General features: G+C 34.0%; 1 protein-coding gene across 2 annotated transcripts in view; it reads left to right on the plus strand.

Moving 5' to 3' along the window:
• The window catches only part of SEMA3A (semaphorin 3A), a 190,834-nt gene extending 171,148 nt beyond the window's left edge, over positions 1 to 19,686 (plus strand). For both annotated transcript variants that reach the window (XM_036328334.1, XM_036328335.1), the window contains 4 exons: positions 1,092 to 1,249; positions 3,489 to 3,556; positions 14,545 to 14,687; positions 16,260 to 19,686. In XM_036328334.1, the coding sequence (XP_036184227.1) occupies positions 1,092 to 1,249; positions 3,489 to 3,556; positions 14,545 to 14,687; positions 16,260 to 16,715 (825 nt within the window). In that variant the 3' untranslated portion in view covers positions 16,716 to 19,686. The remainder of the gene's footprint in view (positions 1 to 1,091; positions 1,250 to 3,488; positions 3,557 to 14,544; positions 14,688 to 16,259) is intronic.
• The last annotated feature ends 627 nt before the right edge of the window (positions 19,687 to 20,313 follow it).

Genomic DNA, 20,313 nt, shown 5'->3' on the forward strand with positions numbered 1-20,313 from the left:
TACATATTTCAGTATGTATATAGCGTTTATTCAATCCTTTAGTGCAAGAAAAGGAAGCTATGACTCCAACTACAGTAAAATGTGAAGAAAACACAAAATAATTTTATTTAATTTCATTTTGTGTTTAGATAAATTTGCAGCTGATATGCTCCATTGGCTCAATTTTGTAAAAGGTACTTTTCACACTGTGCTGAAATCCTGAATCTGTTGGTACTAGAAAGTTTTTTTCCTCCTATATTCTGCCTTATTGGGTAACTCCAAACTCATTGAGGATAACGGCATAGTAAAACATGTTATCTGGATGCATACTTTGAAGATTTAGTTAAACATGCAAATTTTATGGAAAAGTCTTAGAAAATTAAGTGGTTGCCCAAGGCCACAGAGAGAGTTAGTACAGGGGAAGACCTAGAATCCAGGTGTCTCGCTGCCCATTACAGCACTGCCCCGCGGTGCCTGAGCCTTAGCTTTAAGTCTGCTGCACCAGCCAGAGTACACTTGATCTCCCTCTTTGATTACATTTCAAATGAGAAGTCATTTCGTGGTTTTGTTTAAAGTAATCTTCCTGGAGGTAGTGCAAGGACAACGCATTTGGTTTTGAGCAAAGTGTCTCACAAATGCAAGCCCTGAAACTACATCCCAGGCAAGGTGGGCATCCAGAAGTCAGAAGCAAATGATCGCTGCCTCAGGAATACACAGCAATGTAGATCATCCGTTCCATCAAAACGATGAGCAGTAGAAGTGAAAACAAGCTATCTAAGAACAAAAAACTGAAGATTTTATCATTACATTGTCTTACTGCCTTTAATTTTTTTTTCTTTAGGTATAATTGACATATCACTATCACTGTCTTCCTTTATTTTCCCTTGGGTTTATACTTATAAAATTCACCTGTTTCAGTCAAATATTTGAATTTTAATGTTGCTCCATTTTTAAATGGTCACATTATCTGCCAGGCCTTTGAAGAAACTACCAATAATGAGATTTTTTTTTAAACCTGAAAATATAAATTTATCTTTGATATGTATACACTTTTTTAAAGAAAACTTTGAAAAACAAGTTAGTTTTGTCATAATCATAAATTCTTTCTACAGCAACAGCTCTATATCGGCTCCATGGCGGGGGTTGCCCAGCTGCCTCTGCACCGGTGTGACATCTATGGGAAAGCCTGTGCGGAGTGCTGCCTCGCCCGAGACCCTTACTGTGCCTGGGATGGCTCCTCCTGCTCTCGCTATTTTCCTACTGCAAAGAGGTAGGAAAGATACTAGAAGTAAACAAAACGTTTGCTACTTATTGTACCTGATTTCATTTTTGAAACGGCTTCCTTCATATAAGCATACCAACTGTTTTCCATTAGTAAAAAGCGGTTTGGAGGTTGTTGTTTTCCCCTTTTCCTTAGTCAAAACAATCAGAAAATGTATAATAGGATAGTTGGGTACAAATGTAATGGGATAAATGGTTTTAATTAATTACCGAGGGAAATCTAAAACATCACAATCATATCTTTGAATGTTTGTACTTGGAAATGATAAAGTTTTGCAACTTCATTTTACACAGGGGGAAATGTAGTGGTGAATCATCTTCAACTTAAATCTATCATATAATCAGTCCATATGGATAAAAGATAGTTCATAATATTAAGTGCCGTTGTAGTATTAGCCTATTCCATTTCGTAAATACAGTTTTCTTAAGCCTTTAACATTCAGCATTGGAATGATATGTTTGTATCATTTTCATATTCCTACTGATTTTGTTGGAAGTTAACATTTAAAACAAAAACTTACTGTGGAGATAATGTATTATTGATTAAAGAAACTATGGATAATTTAAAAAATAACAATGTGCAGTTTTTACAGCAATCAAATTAAGCATTTGATTAAAATGTTATGGTTCCTGAAATCATTTAGCTCTATGGGGCTTTTAATGTTACTCAAAAATGTGAATTAATGTTTTAACTAAAATTGAGTGTTATTTCCTTTCTATGTGAAAATGTATATTGCCTAATTTAGTAATAATCCATTCTAATTTTAAGCTAACTTTAATAAGAAGGATTAAAAATCATAACTACAGCTCTGATATGTTAAAAAGCTGTGTGTTATAAATTTGAAATGTGTCTATTGCATTCCTACAATTCATGATTGAAGAAGTTATTATTAACACATTTTGTTATGCCTAGCAGATTTTACTTAATCCAACTGCATGTTTCTTTGTAAAGGATGTTTAAAGACCTCACATTTATGTATTCCTTGTGATGGCATTTTTCAAAAGCTTAAAATGCAGTAAAAAATGCCTTCCCAAGTGCTTTGTGGTTCGTGTTTCACAAGTTCTCTTGTTGGCTCAATTTTGAAATGTTCAACATCTGTTGATAGTCTCACCAATTCTACAAATAGGAATCTATAAATACTTTGGACTTCTAAATTTATGAATACAGTAACAAATTCTCAATGGCCTTTGTGAGAGCTCTTTTTAGGGATGGTAACTTTTCAGAAAGACAATACCCATTAAAATAGATGCAGAAAACAGTTGGGCGAGTGTCCCCAATCTTTTCCGGTCTGTTACACATAACCAGTCTCCACTTTTAGCCTCTTTCTGGAAGTATATGTCTTGTTTGCACCACAATTGCTAAAGCCAACCTCTTTCTTCCGGGCCAACCATTGGCTAAGTGCAGCTGGGACACCCAGAATGTACTGCAACTAACATGATCTGAGCAGTACAATGTAGGAGAAACTCATTTAGATTTTTATAGCAACTTTGGCTTTTCTTTTAGAGTTGAATTCATTGTCTTCTCTTCCGCCTTATTCTGACAAAAGAAGGCCTTGCTGTTCAATATTTGTTGTTGCTTTTCTTCTTTTCTTCACTTCACAGGTAAATCGGTTTGCAATCATAGCCCTATGGTCATAAAAGACATATTTTCTTTTAAAAAGGTTGATATAGCAACCATACAAGAAAATTAAGAACTAACTTAAAAAAAGAATTCATAATTTTTGTACTTTTAAACTTAACGGAACTCTATTAATATAACAAAGATATGTGTTAAGAGAAAGAGAACACTCATGTGAATTTTAATTTTCAAGCTTACTTCCTCATTAGTAATCAGAAAAAAATGTTTAATTCTGTTTATTGAAGAAATGGATTGCTATTCCATTTTTCATGCTTTTTGCTCAGAATCAGAATTTAAGATGTTAAGAATTTAGGAGTTTCTAGATGTTAGGTCCTTATTGGATCACATCCAGTAGAAAAAAAAAAAAGAAAGAATATTTGTTATCAACGACTGAAAGTCTTTTAACACATTATTAATAGATTTGTATACTGTTTCCCATTTTGATCAGCTTGGAAACTGCTTTTACAAGTACTTTAAAATATTTTAGTCATGGCTGCATCTCTTTCAGTAAACTCTTAAAGTCTTTGCTTTTTAATTCACCTTAATTCTTATGACACATTCCCAAAAGGGAAAAGAAATACAATAATATCTTTTAAATGAATTGTTTTAGACGCACAAGACGACAAGATATACGAAATGGGGACCCACTAACTCACTGTTCAGACTTACAACACCATGGTAAGTTACAACATTTTTCATCTTTCAACCTGGTAACACTGGCGTAAAAGCACAAGAAATAAAGCATAGCTACACACATGCAAGGCACACTCATCACGATTTTAAACCCTTATGAGACTGGAAGCTCAATATTCTCATATTAACAAAAGAAGCCAGTTTAAGTATATGACTTCATATATAGTTGCCATGTGAGACTAGACGGCAACAAAAATATTCATTTAAATATATCAAAGAAGAAAGTGTATTCTTAAAATGTCACTCAAAGTATTCATTAATATGCTGACGGTACCCAATATATTGTTATTGGATATCCTAGTCCTGTAGAAGATAATTCCAGTATTTTCACACTGACTTACTAATAGGATATTCTCCTGAACTGGGGATTAATGACCAAGTTCATTTTATGCCTCCTAACAGATTTCAAGGCCTACTTCATGTCCAGGTGCTTAGTTTATGCTGAAATACCAACCAGTCTTCACGTAAAATGGAGTAAAATTGTAGAATATCTCACTTTCCTACTTCAACCCTTTACAAAAATAATAATGAAGCTGTGCTTCCCTCTGCTGGGGAAACTTATCAATGACATCACTGCCATGAAAAATTCATAGCTAAAATGAGAACATTTTACATGTAATTGAACATAATTATACTATTAACTTTTTTGGTGTCTTTTACATTAATCTTAAAGGGAGGTCTAATATGTTAATCTGTTAATTTGGATTTGATCTACTAATTCTACAAATAGAATATTCATGTTTCACTAATGTAACAAGAGAAAACCCACTGCAGAAGCAGCACACTAGTATCCCTAGCACGCATTCCAAAACCTAACTACTTTTCTGAAAGTCAGATCCCTGTCATGTGTCCTATATGCACTGGTATCTGGGTGATGAACATTCACAGGATTGTTTGGAAATAGCAATACCAGGAAACAGATAGCCATGAACTTAGCCTATATTTGGGGTCAATTTTTCTTGCAAAATTTTCTAACCAAGGATTTTCCTGTGTTATTGTTCTTATTATAAAGAAAAAATATGCCATTATATTGAGTAAATGTTATTGATTTTTGCTATTGTAAATATAGTGCATTATTAATCTACCCACTTAAATGTTTCAAATGGCATAATAGAAAACAAAACATTCATTAGCCTTCTATTCATCTATTTTATGTAAAAATATTGAATTATGATAAGCACTATTTAAGCTATGCAGTCATATGAAATATTAATTCATTGTATTAAAGAATCTGCTTGCTAAGCTATAGAGAATTAATGATAACAAGTGGAAATAAAAGATATAAGATAATATAACTAGAGCTCACTTTTTATCAGACTTTAATCTCAATATTGGAATGTACTTTGCTATTTTTCTCATTCTTATATCTCTGGGGCTATAACAGATGCAATATCATGAATATCATGATAATAAATATCATGTAGATAAACATTTGTTGAATGAATAATCTAAATATTTCAAGTATAGCATAGATACTTATTGTTTTGGTTTACCAGTAGAGATTTGAACTAAATAATATCTATTGTTTTTTGTATAAGTGATTTGTCATACATTGTTTTTATTAAAATAATCATATACAGAAATAAAATATCTTAAGAAATGTCAATCAATTAACTAATAAATAATTTTTAAACTTCAGTATACGTAGGAAATTATGCTATATTTTGAACATTGCTACATATATTTATATTTCAGTGATAATCAATTTGTAATATAATATAAAAATCATTTTACAATTTTAATACAATACAGTTTGAATACAACATTTTAGAGATTCATCCATTTGTTTAGAAATCCAGTCCCTTCAAAGACCCAGTTAGGTTTTTCTTTAAACATTTTTATTAATTTCAGAGAGGAAGGGAGAGGGAGAGAGAGATAGAAACATCAATGATGAGAGAGAATCATTAATTGGCTGCCTCCTGCACAGCTGCTACTGGGGATCAAGCCCGCAACATGGGCATGTGCCCTTGAGTGGAATCAAACACAGGACCCTTCAGTCTACAGGCCTATGCTCTATCCACTGAACAAAATTGGCTAGGGCCCCAGTTAGTATTTTTTTAATTATATATTTGCTGGAATTATGAGTGTACATATGCAAGAAAAAAGCTGACCAAAGACATATGTACTTTTTAAAAAGGGAAGCTGTGAATAAGTTAATGTTGTTGACTGTTGATTGATTAGGCATTAGAGAGTGCTTCAGCTTTTAAAATTGTGCTCTGATGAAATTAGTTTGGTGGAAGCCTGTAAAAATTGCTGCTATAGAATTGCTTACCTACAGAAAGTAAAATGAATGTGAATCAAGCTTTCCCCTGATTCTCCCATTGGAATGCACACCGTAAAGAGGGAAGAGAATTGCTGTGCTTCAATGTTACTAAGTGGTGTGTGTGTGGGGGGCGGGGGGGGTGAACAACTCTAAGGAGATGCTTGTGATATATGGGAGGAAATGGTAAAATAGTCCAAGAAGTTCTGCAGCAATAAAACATTCCCTTTTTGAAGGCCTCTTATTTCCTTGTCTGCTTGTTTGATAATTGATAAAGCATAAATATATATATTAGTCAGGTATACCCATTTGGCCAGGCTGAGTCGCACCTTGGGAATCAGTGAATTGTCTTGAAATAGGTGTTATCAATACTTGAAAGTAAAATGGGCAAAAATCCAGAGCTCAACCCTATTAAGTCATGTATGTTGTCTTGCTAATGTCATATCCCGCATGGAATAAAATAGTTGTGCTCATATGGAAACATACAAAGGTATATTTTCACAGAAAGCTGCTAAGCAACTTGAAGCCAAATTATACACTTCAAGATAATCAGTTCCAGCTGTGATGGTAAACAGAGTTCATAACACTCTATATTTTACATATCCTGAGGTTTTACTAGAGGGACTATATAAAATAATTCAGAATTAAGTGGAAGAAATTTTCCTCCTGATGAAACCTTTAGCACTCACTCAGCGCTCTGCCCCATCTGAGTAAAGGCTGCACTAATGGTGAGCTGGCCTAGGTGAAACAGATAATCCAGCTCCCCTTCCCTCCACCCAGAAGGCTCTCTTTCATCACTAGTGACCCTTCACCTAGGGAAATTTTAGTACAAAACCCTAAATATATCTGTGCTGGCAGATCCTCCTGTCTTCCCGCTTATACCTCATTCAGAATGCTAAAGACAAACCTCAGGTTTCTGCAATATGTTTCCTTTCATTGAATAACTGTTGCGCACAAAATTGAAGCTAGTCTGAATTTGCATTCAAGAGCACCAGAGGCTGAGTTAATTTACCTTTAAACTACCTCCCCTGTTCCTTTCCTTACCAAACAAGAATGAGTCAAACTGTGGTCTACAAATCCAGAGAAGAAAAAGCTGCACCGTAAGTAGCAGTTTTTAAATTAACATCATCTTAGATTTTTTAATCTTGGAAATATTTTATATCCTAACTTCTAGTTTAATGCCATTACTGAATTTCACTTTGCAATAGTTCCCTTGGCTGTTCTACATTTCCCTTCTAGTGTCCCCACTGTAAAACATCCATAGAATTCAATCTTCTTAATTATCTCCACAAATAGCTCAATTTATGTCTTAGTTGGCATCAAAAGTTCATAAAATACCTTTGGCCGAGTCATTTTCATAGTCTACAGAGTTTGAATATAGTATTTTGTGGCAGTGCTAATCTGGTCTGTGCTTCAGCTTCTTTTATACATGTAGAAGCATCCAACTATGATTCTGAGCTTTTAGCCCCAAGAGAAGCAGGACGATATGATAGGTGAGCATGATGTCAGTCCTAAAAAAATCCCTAACTTTAATAAATTACCAAATTGTATCAAGTCTAAGATGTCACTGAATGTAAGATACAGCATTTTTTAGTATACTGCTAAAATAGAAAAACTGCCCAAGATGGACAATCTAATGGATGGTCACAGTATCAAGCCAGGACACAATATGTTTCAGTATGAGCATAAAGAAGAAATAAATTCCCATGAAGAAGAAGATACCAAGGACATTTGGTTGTTTCAACCACAATTGTGGGTAGTGAAAAGGAGAAGAAATACTCCTTAACCACAAGGTGGTACTCATGAAGGTTTACTTCCTGAATTCACCAACAGGGTGGACCAAAAATCTCAGACAAGACTTTAATTTAAAGAGGTATCAGGTTAGTAGGGTCTCATGTGTCTGGCAGAAGAACAAATTTTTTTCTGAAAGAAAAAAAATTCAACTCAGATCAAGAGCAGCTGTAAGATCATTCTGATATCAAAGATCTTAAGATATAAAGTGTGCACCTAGAATGAACTTACTACAGTATTACCTTCTACTAGAGGCCTGATGCACGAAATTCGGACAAGGGACTTGGCCCTCGCAGCCCCACCCCAGCTTTGTCTGGAAGGTCGTCGGAAAGTCGTTTGGCTGTCCGGTCTAATTAGCATAATATGCTTTTGTTATTATAGATAACTTTTGTAAATGCTTTTTGAAACTATTTCCACTGGAGATAATTAATTATCACAATAATCATCTTCTGATAGTACCTTGGGCAAATAATTCAATTATTCATAGTATATGTGTGCAGAACATGCATATACAACCTGAATAAGAAGTTTGAAATAGTTAATGCCATTATTGTTCTTTATTAAACTTTTAAAATATGTCACCAGAGATCACCCAAATGTTTTTACGCCTATAATTTAACCATTGTAAACAGAAAACTTTTAAGCATGCTATATTTCTTAAGTTCCAAAACTTAAAAGGAAAGCATGTTAGAATGGAAGATGGTATTTTCATTATTGTTTATGGAAGGTTTATACTTCAGTAAGTGGGTATTTTCCATCATCTCCTATCATACCTCTTGGGAAAAAGTAAATGAAACATCAAAGTCTATGCCTTTAAATATACAAATTCCTGATAATTTTACTCTGACATACAAATTATGAATGTGCTGAAAATAAGACATGTTATATATTCAATATAGACTAAATCAATATTACAGCAGATGTATTGATATTGGGGTTGCTTTTCATGTAATTGAGTTTCAGCCTGCTCTATGCTAAGAAGCATTGCAGGTTTGGGCATCACAAGATATTAAGCCCAGTATCCTAATATATATAAAAAGCTAAGTGCCATTATGACCGAACGGGCGACCGGTCACCATTAAGTGCATAAAGCACCTTTCGGTCCCCCTTATCCCCCGGCCCCGAGCCACTCACCATAAAGGGGGGGTTGGCGACGGGGTGGGACTGGAGACTATTGAGTGGCAGTGGCGGGCTGCTTCGCGGGTGGCCATGAGCTTAGCAGAGCAGTCACCCAGGTGGCAGTGAGTTTCGCAAAGCAGTCGCTGGGCGGGGGAGTTTCAGGGAGCAGTCACGGGGTGGGGGAGGGGGGAGTCTCACGGAGCATCCAGCGGCTAGCTTCACAGGACAGCAGCAAGCTTTGAGGAGCAGTCGAGGGGTTGGGGGAGCCTCGTGGAGCAGTCTCAAGGTTCGCGGAGGGTCCTGGGCAGGAGCTTCATGTAGCATTCATTGCAGGGCAGCAGAGGCCATGCGATGGAGGCCAGGCTAGCCTAGGGACCCTAATTGTGCACTATTTCATGCACACTGGGCCTCTAGTTAAATATAGCAATTCAGATGGCTTTATAGTAACTTCATAATACCTCAATTTCATTTTCTTATTTCAAATTTTAATAACTCACTAAAAAATAAGATACTAGTGACTCTCTCTGAAACAAGAAGTACCTATGAACAATAAAATTAAAATGTCCTGGTCATATCTGTTATTTATGCATCTAGCTATCTGTATACCAATAAGAGCATTTTAAACAAAATATTTTCCTTCTTTGCTTGAACTTTAACAGCAAATATTATTGAGGAAAAAAATCTATACAGTAAAATATTAAAATCACAATGTGATAAAAACAACTAAAATTAGATTTATCTTTATGTACATCAGCTATTAACTGTATTTGCTAAATATTTAAAATAATTTACAACCATTTGCCCCTCCCCCAAATTGTTGTATTTTCATTATTTATGAAATTCAACTTTTCAATAACATAACTTGGGAAAACATCAAAAATGATAACAGTGACCAAGTAGTTGAATAAACACATTTCATTAACTCACCCAACTTTGTCTTTTCTACATGACATCAATTTTTTAAGATTCTTTCATTATTAACATTTCAATCTTGGAAGACATTTATGGGGTTAAAATGGAAAGTGAAATAAATGGAAAGCTGAAATGTGATGCCTTCTGTTTCTGCTTTATTGGGAGAGAATCAAATACTAAATAAGGCCTTTAGCAATATGATATTTCTGGCCAAATGATGGATATCATGACTTTTTGTTGTTACAAAAGGAAGCAATTTATTTAACTTATTTCTTTCCTCCCATTCTTTCTGGTTTATTAGGCTCATTTCATTTCCATAAATTATTCCACTAAAAGAGGAAATGATTAATTGAAGATTGCTTCCTTAAAAATATTATTTCTTGTCATTAACAGCTGCAACATATTGTAACATTGTGTTATTCAAAAACACTGTGGTGCATTTAAAATTATTTTAATGTTTGTTGCTCTCTCAATTATTTTGCTCTAAATATTCAACTCAACCCATGAGAATTCATTATGCAAATTTAACAACTATACCCTTCTTGTCTACTGGTAATTTTCATTACAAAAGTTTGTATTCAAAACAGTTGCTTTCTAAGTGTGAAATGTATTTCTAAGTGGATTACATTAAAATTGCTTTCCTTCTGGAAATCTACAAGATTACTCATTGGCAAGGACATCCTTTAGAGATTTAGGTGCCCCTGGAGATAGTAGCCTGTATTCTTTGATTTATAAAATTTATTTCTCTTCTTATCCCATATTTGGAATTTTTTTTTATTCTGGAGTATACTTGAGTAGTCATCATTTTCTCTCACATTATCTCAAATCAACTGTTGTAACATTCTAAAACTTAACAAATTTAGACTATTTTAAATGTTTAACAATACATTCTGTCATAATCAGAGTTATATACCTTGTGCCCTTTCTAATTGATCACATTTTAAATTATTTTCAATAAAACTATGGTAAATCTGTATTGAGGATGTCAAAGTTACATAAGATTTTAGCTTTAAATACAGGGTAGCTCTGGCCGGTTTGGCTCAGTGGATACAGCATCGGTTTGCGGACTCAGGGGTCCCAGGTTCGATTCTGGTCGGGGGCATGTGCCTTGGTTGTGGGCACATACCCAGTGGGGAGTGTACAGGAGGCAGCTGAATCAATGTTTCTCTCTCATCGATGTTTCTGGCTCTCTATCCCTCTCCCTTCCTCTCTGTGGGAAATCAATAACATATATTAAATAAATAAATAAATAAATAAATAAATAAATAAATAAATAAATACAGGGTAAATAGTTGCCTAGATTTGCCATTCAGCAAACTTCAGCCAAGGGTTAATGACTGTCTTATAGAATGTATAGTTTGGAGGAAGATAGCTAGATTAATAATTAATTCTAATAAATAAACTACAGAACTGTAAAGATATATGCAAAACAAGATGCTAGGAAGCATAAAAGAGAAAACAATTACATTTTGGTGGTGGAGGAGCAGGATTGATGTTGGGAAGGAGTTCATAATTTGTCTAGTAGGAATTCTCAATAAAATATTCTAACTTTTGAATGAATTAACAGTTCAAAATATTAAAAGAACAACCATGACAATAATACCACCTTACATATTTATGATTATTTCTGTATTCAGACATTATACTGTTATTTTTATGTAGATATATTTTATGAACAAGAAAGAAAATATTTTAAAGGGTTATAAGTATTTTGTTATGTATAATTGTTAAACAAACTAATAGATTTCATACAATTGCAATTATTTGATTAAATACAAATATAAGATAAAGATAGTGATAATGTCACATAGGCAAAGAAAGTATGCTGACAGAGAACAAAAACAGTCATGCAGGAAAAACATATCAAGAAGTTATAAGGGCCCTCGCTGGTTTGCCTGAGTGGATAGAGCATTGGCCAGCAGACTGAAGGGTCCAAGGTTTGATTCTAGTCAAGGCACATGCCCGGGTTGCTGGCTTGATCCCCAGTAGGCAGGAGGCAGCTGATCAATGAGTCTCTCTCATCATTGATGTTTCTATCTCTCTCTCCATCTTCCTTCCTCTCTGAAATCAATAAAAATACACTTAAAAAAAGAAGTTATAAGGGTAAGACATAAATTTTACTAAAAGATTTTTTGGCCAATGTAGAAGGGGAAATATGATCAACTGATGAGTCACAAAGTACATTAAAAATTAAATTGTTCATGAAAATCTAAATAATTCCTAAAAAAATTACACCAGAAAGAAAATGTTTTCTATCACCTGGGAGATCTTGGAGAGAAACTAAAAACTAAGCGGGTTTCTCAGGACTATTGGGAAGGTTACCCCAAAACTCTCTATGGACCAGATAGTATGATTAAATTAATTGAGAAGAAGACAACTTAGTGATTTTTTAAAATGTACCTAATTGCTAATATATTGATAGTAAAGCCTCTTCTTTCTTATTATACAAGTTACATTGGTCTTGGCTTTGGAGTAACTAGTCTACAAAAGTATTAAAAAAGTTCTATGTTTGAAATCAATAACTTCCTTATACCTTATATTTCTATAGCTATTTATAGTAACATACATTAGGTGAGAGACAAGTCAACAAGGCCTGGGAGTCATGGTTGGTAAACCAGAAGATAGTGGATCACTTTGTTGTTTGTTTCTGAATCTAGTAGACTTTTTTTCTGTGTTGTCATGCTGTCATGTATCTTAGGATTTCATGAATATTTAGAGCCGCAATGAAAAGTCTCTTCCTAAAAGTAAAATGATTTCTTTTACTAAATTAAAACTTTCTCTTTTTTTACTTTTTAAATTTTTATTGGTGTGAAAACAACCATTTTAACAAAATTTAAGTGTATGGTACAGTACTGTTTATTATAAGTACAATTTTGTACAGCAGGCTCAAAATCTTATTCATCTTGCGTAACTGAAACTATATACTCGTTGATTAGCAACTCCATACCACCTTCCCTCCCACCCCTGGCTACCACCATTCTACTTTCAGCTTCTAGGAATTTGACTATTGTAGATACCTTGTAGACTGATAAGTAGGATCATACAGTATTTGTTCTTCTGTGAGTGGCTTATTTCCCTTAGCATGTCCTCAAGATCCATCTAATTTGTTGCTTATTGCAGATTTCCTTCTTTAAGGCTGACTAATATTCCAACTTAAAGGATTTCTAAGTCAAAAAAGTTTAAACTGCACAGCAATTAGCAGGAAAAAGCTATTCCATGTAAACTGTATTGACCTCTGTGACAATGCATTTTAATAATTCGTGGTAGCTCCTGAATCAAAGAAGACTTTCCAGCAGAGAGATTCAATTTCTCTCCATCCAGGGAAGCAGATGTCTTACAAACTAACAGAGCAACATGTGCCATATCTATTCAATCACTAATAATTTCAGCGAAAAAATACTACCATATTCAATGTCGATATTGAAAAAGATATATATCTCCACTATGGAAAAAAGTGACTTCAAATAGATTAAATGTTGTTTCTTTACATTTCATCCATTTCCTTTTTTTTTTTTTCTTATTTCTAAGGGGTTGATCTTTTAAGTTAGAAGGGACAGACACTTCTCTATATTAAAAAACTTGTATTTCACACCTCCATCTATAGAGGAAAAGGCACTGAAGTTGACATTCCTGGAAATAGCAAATGGAGGCAGAAGGTTGATTCTAGGCAGGGTGAGACTGAGAGATGGTGGACATCGGCCATGTACACAGGGATTAGATGGAAGGAGGATTTGGAAAGTTTTAAATCTAATGAGAGCAATCATATTGTGCCTGACAAACAAAAGTACTCATTTTGATTATAAGGAGAGTAAAACTGTCAAAGTGATGCCAAAAAAAGAGGGGGGCGGACTTTTAAATGAAAAATCTAGCTAAGTTTGAAATAGAGAATAAAAAGTTTTCATCTGTCTCTTACTCTCAGCCCTCTATGCATATGAAAATATATTTATTATTTTCTAAGTTAATATAATGAGTTCCAGAGTGTGCAGGATGTCATAATGGAAACAGGATTATACAAGATAATAAGGAGGATTTTTTTTTATTCTAAATGAGTTTTACCTACACCCCCTGTGTCATACTTTTGATCTTAACTGTGTTTCATTTACCACATTGAAGGAGGTTACATAAAGGGTAAAATAATAGAAACTTAATCGGGAAACAGGATTTCTTATTGTTGCATTTTATTATCGACTCTCGCCATATCTTTACTCCGATTCTTAAAAATATTGAAAGATGTGTCATTTTAAAATAAGAACAATTGAAACCACATGGCGGCAGAATTGCGCATCTTTCCTCTGAGCCCTCCCAACCATTTCACACCAATTGATCTTCAGAACAAACCTGTGAATTATTTGGGAGTTATTGGCAGGGAGTATAAAATTCCCGAACTCTACCTTTTGTAAAATACTAGATAAATATTGGTTAGTAAATTTAATTTTACAGAAAAAAGAAAAATACAGAGAGGCAAACTCTTGTTTTCAAATGCCTAGTTAAATAACTTTACTGCTGGAAAATATTATAATATGAACTGGCCCCACTGATCAGAGCATAGAGTTTTACAGTGAAAATCATTTCTTAGAGAAAGTTATCATGGCATCTAAAAATGTATAGTTATACTGCACATATGACAGATTTTATTGTTGTCATGCTATTTTCTGGTAGACAATTATCTGCACGTGGCTTATATATTCCATACCAAAGTAATGTCTATTTTGATAAGCAGTTGGGTTCTGAAACTTTACATCCTTGACATTTCTGCCATCCACAATCAATTTGAAAAAGACTCCCAACTTGGCAATAAATTTATCTCTTGAATTTCCAAATAAGTAAATACATTGAAAAGTTGAGTTGATTTCTCCAACATTTCTCATTTCATTTCTTCTTCCCGGAACAGATAAGCACCATGGCCACAGCCTTGAAGAAAGAATCATCTATGGGGTCGAAAACAGCAGCACGTTCCTGGAATGCAGCCCAAAGTCACAGCGAGCTCTGGTCTATTGGCAGTTCCAGAGGCGAAATGAAGAGCGAAAAGAAGAGGTATAGCAATGAAACCGAGTGGCTATTGAGAGGGGGGTGCTGTGCATCTTTTTCCTTTTCTTCACTCAATAATAGCTCCTGCATTAAATAACTACTCATTGAAGGCTGATTATATTACAGGCTTCATGCTAGGAGTTGGAGAAACAAATGTGAGTTTTGTCTCAGAAGCCATTTGTGTGTATATTTTAGAATCTTCTTTGTTCTTTCTGTAGTTATCAACAAAGCAGTTATGTATATTTGTTGCCGTGGTCGGTAAACTGCAGCTCGCGAGCCACATGCAGCTCTTTGGCCCCTTGAGTGTGACTCTTCCTAAGCCTTAGGAGTACCCTAATTAAGTTAATAAAATGTACCTACCTATATAGTTTAAGTTTAAAACATTTGGCTCTCAAAAGAAATTTCAATCGTTGTACTGTTGATATTTGGCTCTGTTGACTAATGAGTTTGCCGACCACTGGGAAAAAACAAATCCCCCTAGTAATTTTATTTTTTGTTCAATTAATTCTGCTATCTAAATATGTGTGTGTGTGTTTTTCTTCATTAACTTCCACCTCCAATGGGAAACGCAGGTTTGGGAAAGGGAGTAGTAGATTTATGATGAAGTATGTAAGGTCCCAGTATGAACTCTCATATGAACTTGGCATGTAGCATCAGACAGAGCTTCCTCCTCAATGGATACATTTATTCCTCTGTAAAAATAAAGAATTGTGCATAGAAAATATCAGTGAGAACTCTGAGCTTTCTACAAGCGTTAAATAAGTGTAACCAGACTATGCAGTTTATTTTTAAATGTATTATGTGCGGACAATTTTATAAACATAATCTGAATATAAAGGCAAAAATTATCCCATTATCTGTTTTGATATCTGAAGCAGTCTTTAAATATGCAATCACATCACACAAATGTCAAGGTTGGTTTTGTTTGTTATTGTTAGACATCTCTGGTAGAAATTGTATTCAAAATAAAGGTGAGATTAGATAAGTTCAAGAGCATATCTGCATGGTTATGTCACATCTAAGACTTAGGAAATTGAATAAATAATTATTGAGCTTGTAATCCTACACTTTTTCTACTTGCTCCATTGCTAATTTTTGTGTTTTATTTTTTTCAAATCTTACTAAATGTTCATTCTAATGCTGCATTTTTTTCTATTATCATGGTTCTGCATTTCCAATTCCAATAGTTAACGTTAACTTTCTCCTATATTTATATGCCTTCTTTCAAATTTACAAAATAAAGTATATATTTGTACTTCCCTCCCGTTACCTTGAGTATTTTAAATTATTATAATGAGAAAGTTTATTAAAACCATAGGGAGCCAGTGTTTTGCAATGCATCTTAAAAAACAATTGACAAATTTATAAGTCCTTTTTCTGATAGGAAAGTGGTAGTGTATCTCTTAAGCTAGAAACTTTAAGTGTTACAATGTGCCTCAACACATAATCTAAATTTTTACAGAGATAGAGTTTCAGAAATTACATTTCTTTTAAATAGATACAGATATATATAGATATATAGATATATAGATATATAGATATATAGATATTTTACTGCCTTTTTGTTTCTTCTGCTAGATTAGAGTGGACGATCATATCATCAGGACAGAACAAGGCCTTCTCCTGCGTAGTCTACAGCGGAGGAATTCAGGCAACTACCTGTGTCATGCTGTGGAACATGGATTCATGCAAACTCTTCTTAAAGTGACCCTGGAAGTCATTGACACAGAGCATTTGGAAGAACTTCTTCATAAAGATGATGATGGAGATGGCCCTAAGACCAAAGAAATGTCCAACAGCATGACACCCAGCCAGAAGGTCTGGTACAGAGACTTCATGCAGCTCATCAACCACCCCAACCTGAACACAATGGATGAGTTCTGTGAACAAGTTTGGAAAAGGGACCGAAAACAACGTCGGCAAAGGCCAGGACATGCCCAAGGGAACAGTAACAAATGGAAGCATTTACAGGAAAATAAGAAAGGTAGAAACAGGAGGACCCACGAATTTGAGAGGGCACCCAGAAGTGTCTGAGTTTCATTACCTCTAGAAACCTCAAACCAGTAGAAACTTGCTTAAGACAGTAACTGGAAAAAATGCAATATACATGAACTTTTTTCATGGCATTATGTGGATGTTTACAACGGTGGGAAATGCAACTGAGTTCCACCAATTATAAATTAAGTCCATGAGAAACTTTCCTAACAGGCTTTCTTCCTAATGCCAACACGGAATAGAGGTCAGGTGAACACAGATGTTCCCTGTAGCAGTTTAACGTTTCCTATGGGATTTCACTGTACAGGTTTTGCTTTCTTTGCCTGAGAAATAAAAATGTCATTTGCCATATTGCCATCTAAAGAAGAAAAATTGCATCAGCAAAGCCATTTTATTTAACTAAAACTTTAAAATAAACTGCATGGATTTACTAAGCTGATGAATATTCCAAAACGTGGTTGGAGTCATGGATATTTCTGTCTACCAGCACTCCCGTTTATATGTACTGGAGGAGTAAAATGATACTGAATGAAATGGTCTGTGGAAATATGAAAAACATAAACCATCCATCATCCAGAAGAAAAATGGAATACACTGATCTACTACTGATGTCTTCTTTCAGCTTTGATCTAAAGATGTATTTTATTAAAACTATAATTTAAATGTACCATGACAAATATGCAGTAAAATTTAGCTCTTTCCTAAGCTAGAGTAGGTTTTTGTCTTACAATTATTGTGCTATATAGTTTTTGCTTTAAAAATACCAATTCTGTGCTGCTTTCTTTTTCAAAATTTTGTTTTCTGTTCTGCAAGAAGGAGACCCAATAATACTGTTTTAGAAATATATACACATCATTAGAAGTTAATTCCTAAAACCTGGATAAATTATGTTTTATTTTTCTGGGGTTTCAAACAAATAACACTTCTCCTTCTTTAAGTATTATCTAAATTAATTTTAACCTGCATAATGTTCTTGGAAAAACAGAGCATTTAATCCCCCCAAAAAGGGAAGAAAAAAAATGATATATTAAATGCATTTTGTTGTATCTAATGAATAAATGAGGGGAAAAGGAGCTGCATATTTCTTAAAATTAATAAGCATTATCTTAATATAATATTAATAGAAAATGTCTCTTAATTCTGAGCTTGAATCCCTGCATGATATTTGAGACATAAGAACTCTCTCTCATGATTCCATTAAGAATTACACCTGTGCCACCTAATATTTTTTTAAAAGAGAAATCAGAAATATTAAGAACGCTATCTTAAAAGCAAATTTCTTAACTCTGTTTGCATCTGTATCAACTGCCTCTTATTTCTCATTAATACAGTAATGTCTAAAGAACGTTAATTCTTTTCATGTCAGTGGGAGTGACTTTTATACAAACTGTTTTCCAGGACACAATCCACACTTAAAACATGTAAAACTCTTTGTCTCTTGCAACAACTTATAAAATAAGGCAATGATTATTAACTAAGCACTTGCCTGCTTTATTGTCCTAAGATGATTCTTTGAGAGTCATTGACTTCAAGGCACATAGAACCATCAGCGTTACAGTAACTTCTTTTGCACTGCATTCCCCTTGCCAGAAATCCCTCCGTAGGCCCTTCAACATGCACAAAAATGCAGAAGAAGCATCCTATTGCTGCTTAATGAAAGCAGCACTGACATTCTAACTCTGCCTTGGGATTCTAATGACCTCAGCTTTCACTTCTCACCTCAGACTACAGTGAATTTTCTAAAATTTCTCTATTAGCTGAAAGTTTTCACAAATTGAAGCTCATGTTACAGTTTTAATGATTATGTTGAATAAACAATTTGTTGACACTTGTTTCAAATGAAAGCCTAAAAATATTCAACCATTTTAGGCTCCATTGATGAATACAGTATTACTTTTAGAAGTACATCCTCTAATGCTATCTGAATTTTAAATTATTTGAAGCACACACTCATATAGAGAGAAAAAAAAAGTGTAAAAGGTAAATCAAAGAACAAAGAGTATTCCAAAAATAGGTCATTCTTTTATTTTTTTTTATAGAGTATCTTAACTGTACTAAAATTTGGTGTTGCATTTCATTCTATATTTGCAACTGAAACAAATTTATTCTCAATAACAAAAGTATCTTATTTCTTATTAGTCTTCAAAACTAAAAGATTTGAAGGGCTAGAGATAATAATTTCAGGATGTCTTCCAATATCTAAATGTATTTTGTTTAGCATTGTGAAATACCCATGGAAAGAAAGTCTAGACTTTAAAAGAAATAAAAACTAACAAATCTACTGGCATGTCTTTATAAGCCATCAGGTCTAAGTTTTCAAAGAAAATTATGGATATAACTTGCAGGTAAATAACTCTTATTACAGTTACAGTCTTCTGCCAATGTGTACTGACAGGGGACAGGTTGCACGAAAAATAATGTCCCATTCAATTTAGCTTGATAGACTGATATATGCATGGATCATCAGAGTTGAAACCAAGTTAAGAGACTCCTGTGTCCTTAAGCAAATTATGATGGCAGTCTTAAGGTAGGCAAGTGTACATTGCAGCAGAGAAATTATGGCCCAGTTGAAATGAAATGTAAAATGTAAATGCATGTAAATGCACATTTAATAGTACTTTTTATGTATTACTTAGTGATTTTCAATGGTATGTGCTTACTATTTTTGCTACCTACACATCAGGCAAAGAGATGTAAATAATTTTGAAAAGAAGACGAGTGTACAATGAAACATTGTAGAGGTACTCTATTTCAGTGTGTTCAACATCCCCCGAAAATGCCAGAATTCCCACCCGGGTGACAAGGTGGTTTAAGTGCTATTTAAGGGCAGGAGGTGTGTGCCCACTCAGTAAGCATGTTTTTTTCCAGGTAGTACACATGTTCCATATCTGTATTTATCACTGCATTTCAGATGGGAACTACAAAACTGGAAAGAAAATGTAATGAAACTGCTGCTGTAAATTATTCCTTTCGGCATGTATTCAGTTGCTAAATACACATTTCTTCAAAACATTTGAATTCAGATGTCTTTACTGTCCCCTCCAGCATATGATTCTCAAGGAACATAAAGTTTAGGAAATGTGGAGACCCAGTCAGGTGGCTACATAATCAGCTCTCAGATTTCTGCATTGTGGTCATCTGCGAACTGGGTTCTACACTTATGGTGATGATGTGAAATGTTATGACCTTTAACATAAATATTGTTATTTTTATGTCATGCCTAAAGAGAAAATATGGGGATGAAACTCTACAAGGTGTCATTATCATAATCATTTTGGTTTTATTCAGGACCTACAAAGATGTCTGCAAATTTGTTATTGAAATCAATGATCCTGAAGGTTATGTCAGAATTAACATGGAGTGAATAGCATAATATTTTGAAACCTTTGTTTTATGAATTCACTTTTTATACACAATTTAATTTCACTTTAATGGAAATCTTGCAAGTTTTATGGCTTAGTGAGTCATAAGGTGTTAAATATAACTGGCCTGATGCCAAAGACAGCCATCCTTTCTATTTTAACTTTGTAGTAATTATTTTAAAAAATCAATGTTTATATTTACAAAATAACATGTTTCCATGAAGAAGAAAACATTATCTTTCAATAAGTCTGCAAAATCATATTATTTTATTTAT

The sequence above is a fragment of the Myotis myotis genome, unplaced genomic scaffold (genome assembly GCF_014108235.1).
Source record: "Myotis myotis isolate mMyoMyo1 unplaced genomic scaffold, mMyoMyo1.p scaffold_m19_p_11, whole genome shotgun sequence".
In the NCBI taxonomy this organism is placed as follows: domain Eukaryota; kingdom Metazoa; phylum Chordata; class Mammalia; order Chiroptera; family Vespertilionidae; genus Myotis; species Myotis myotis.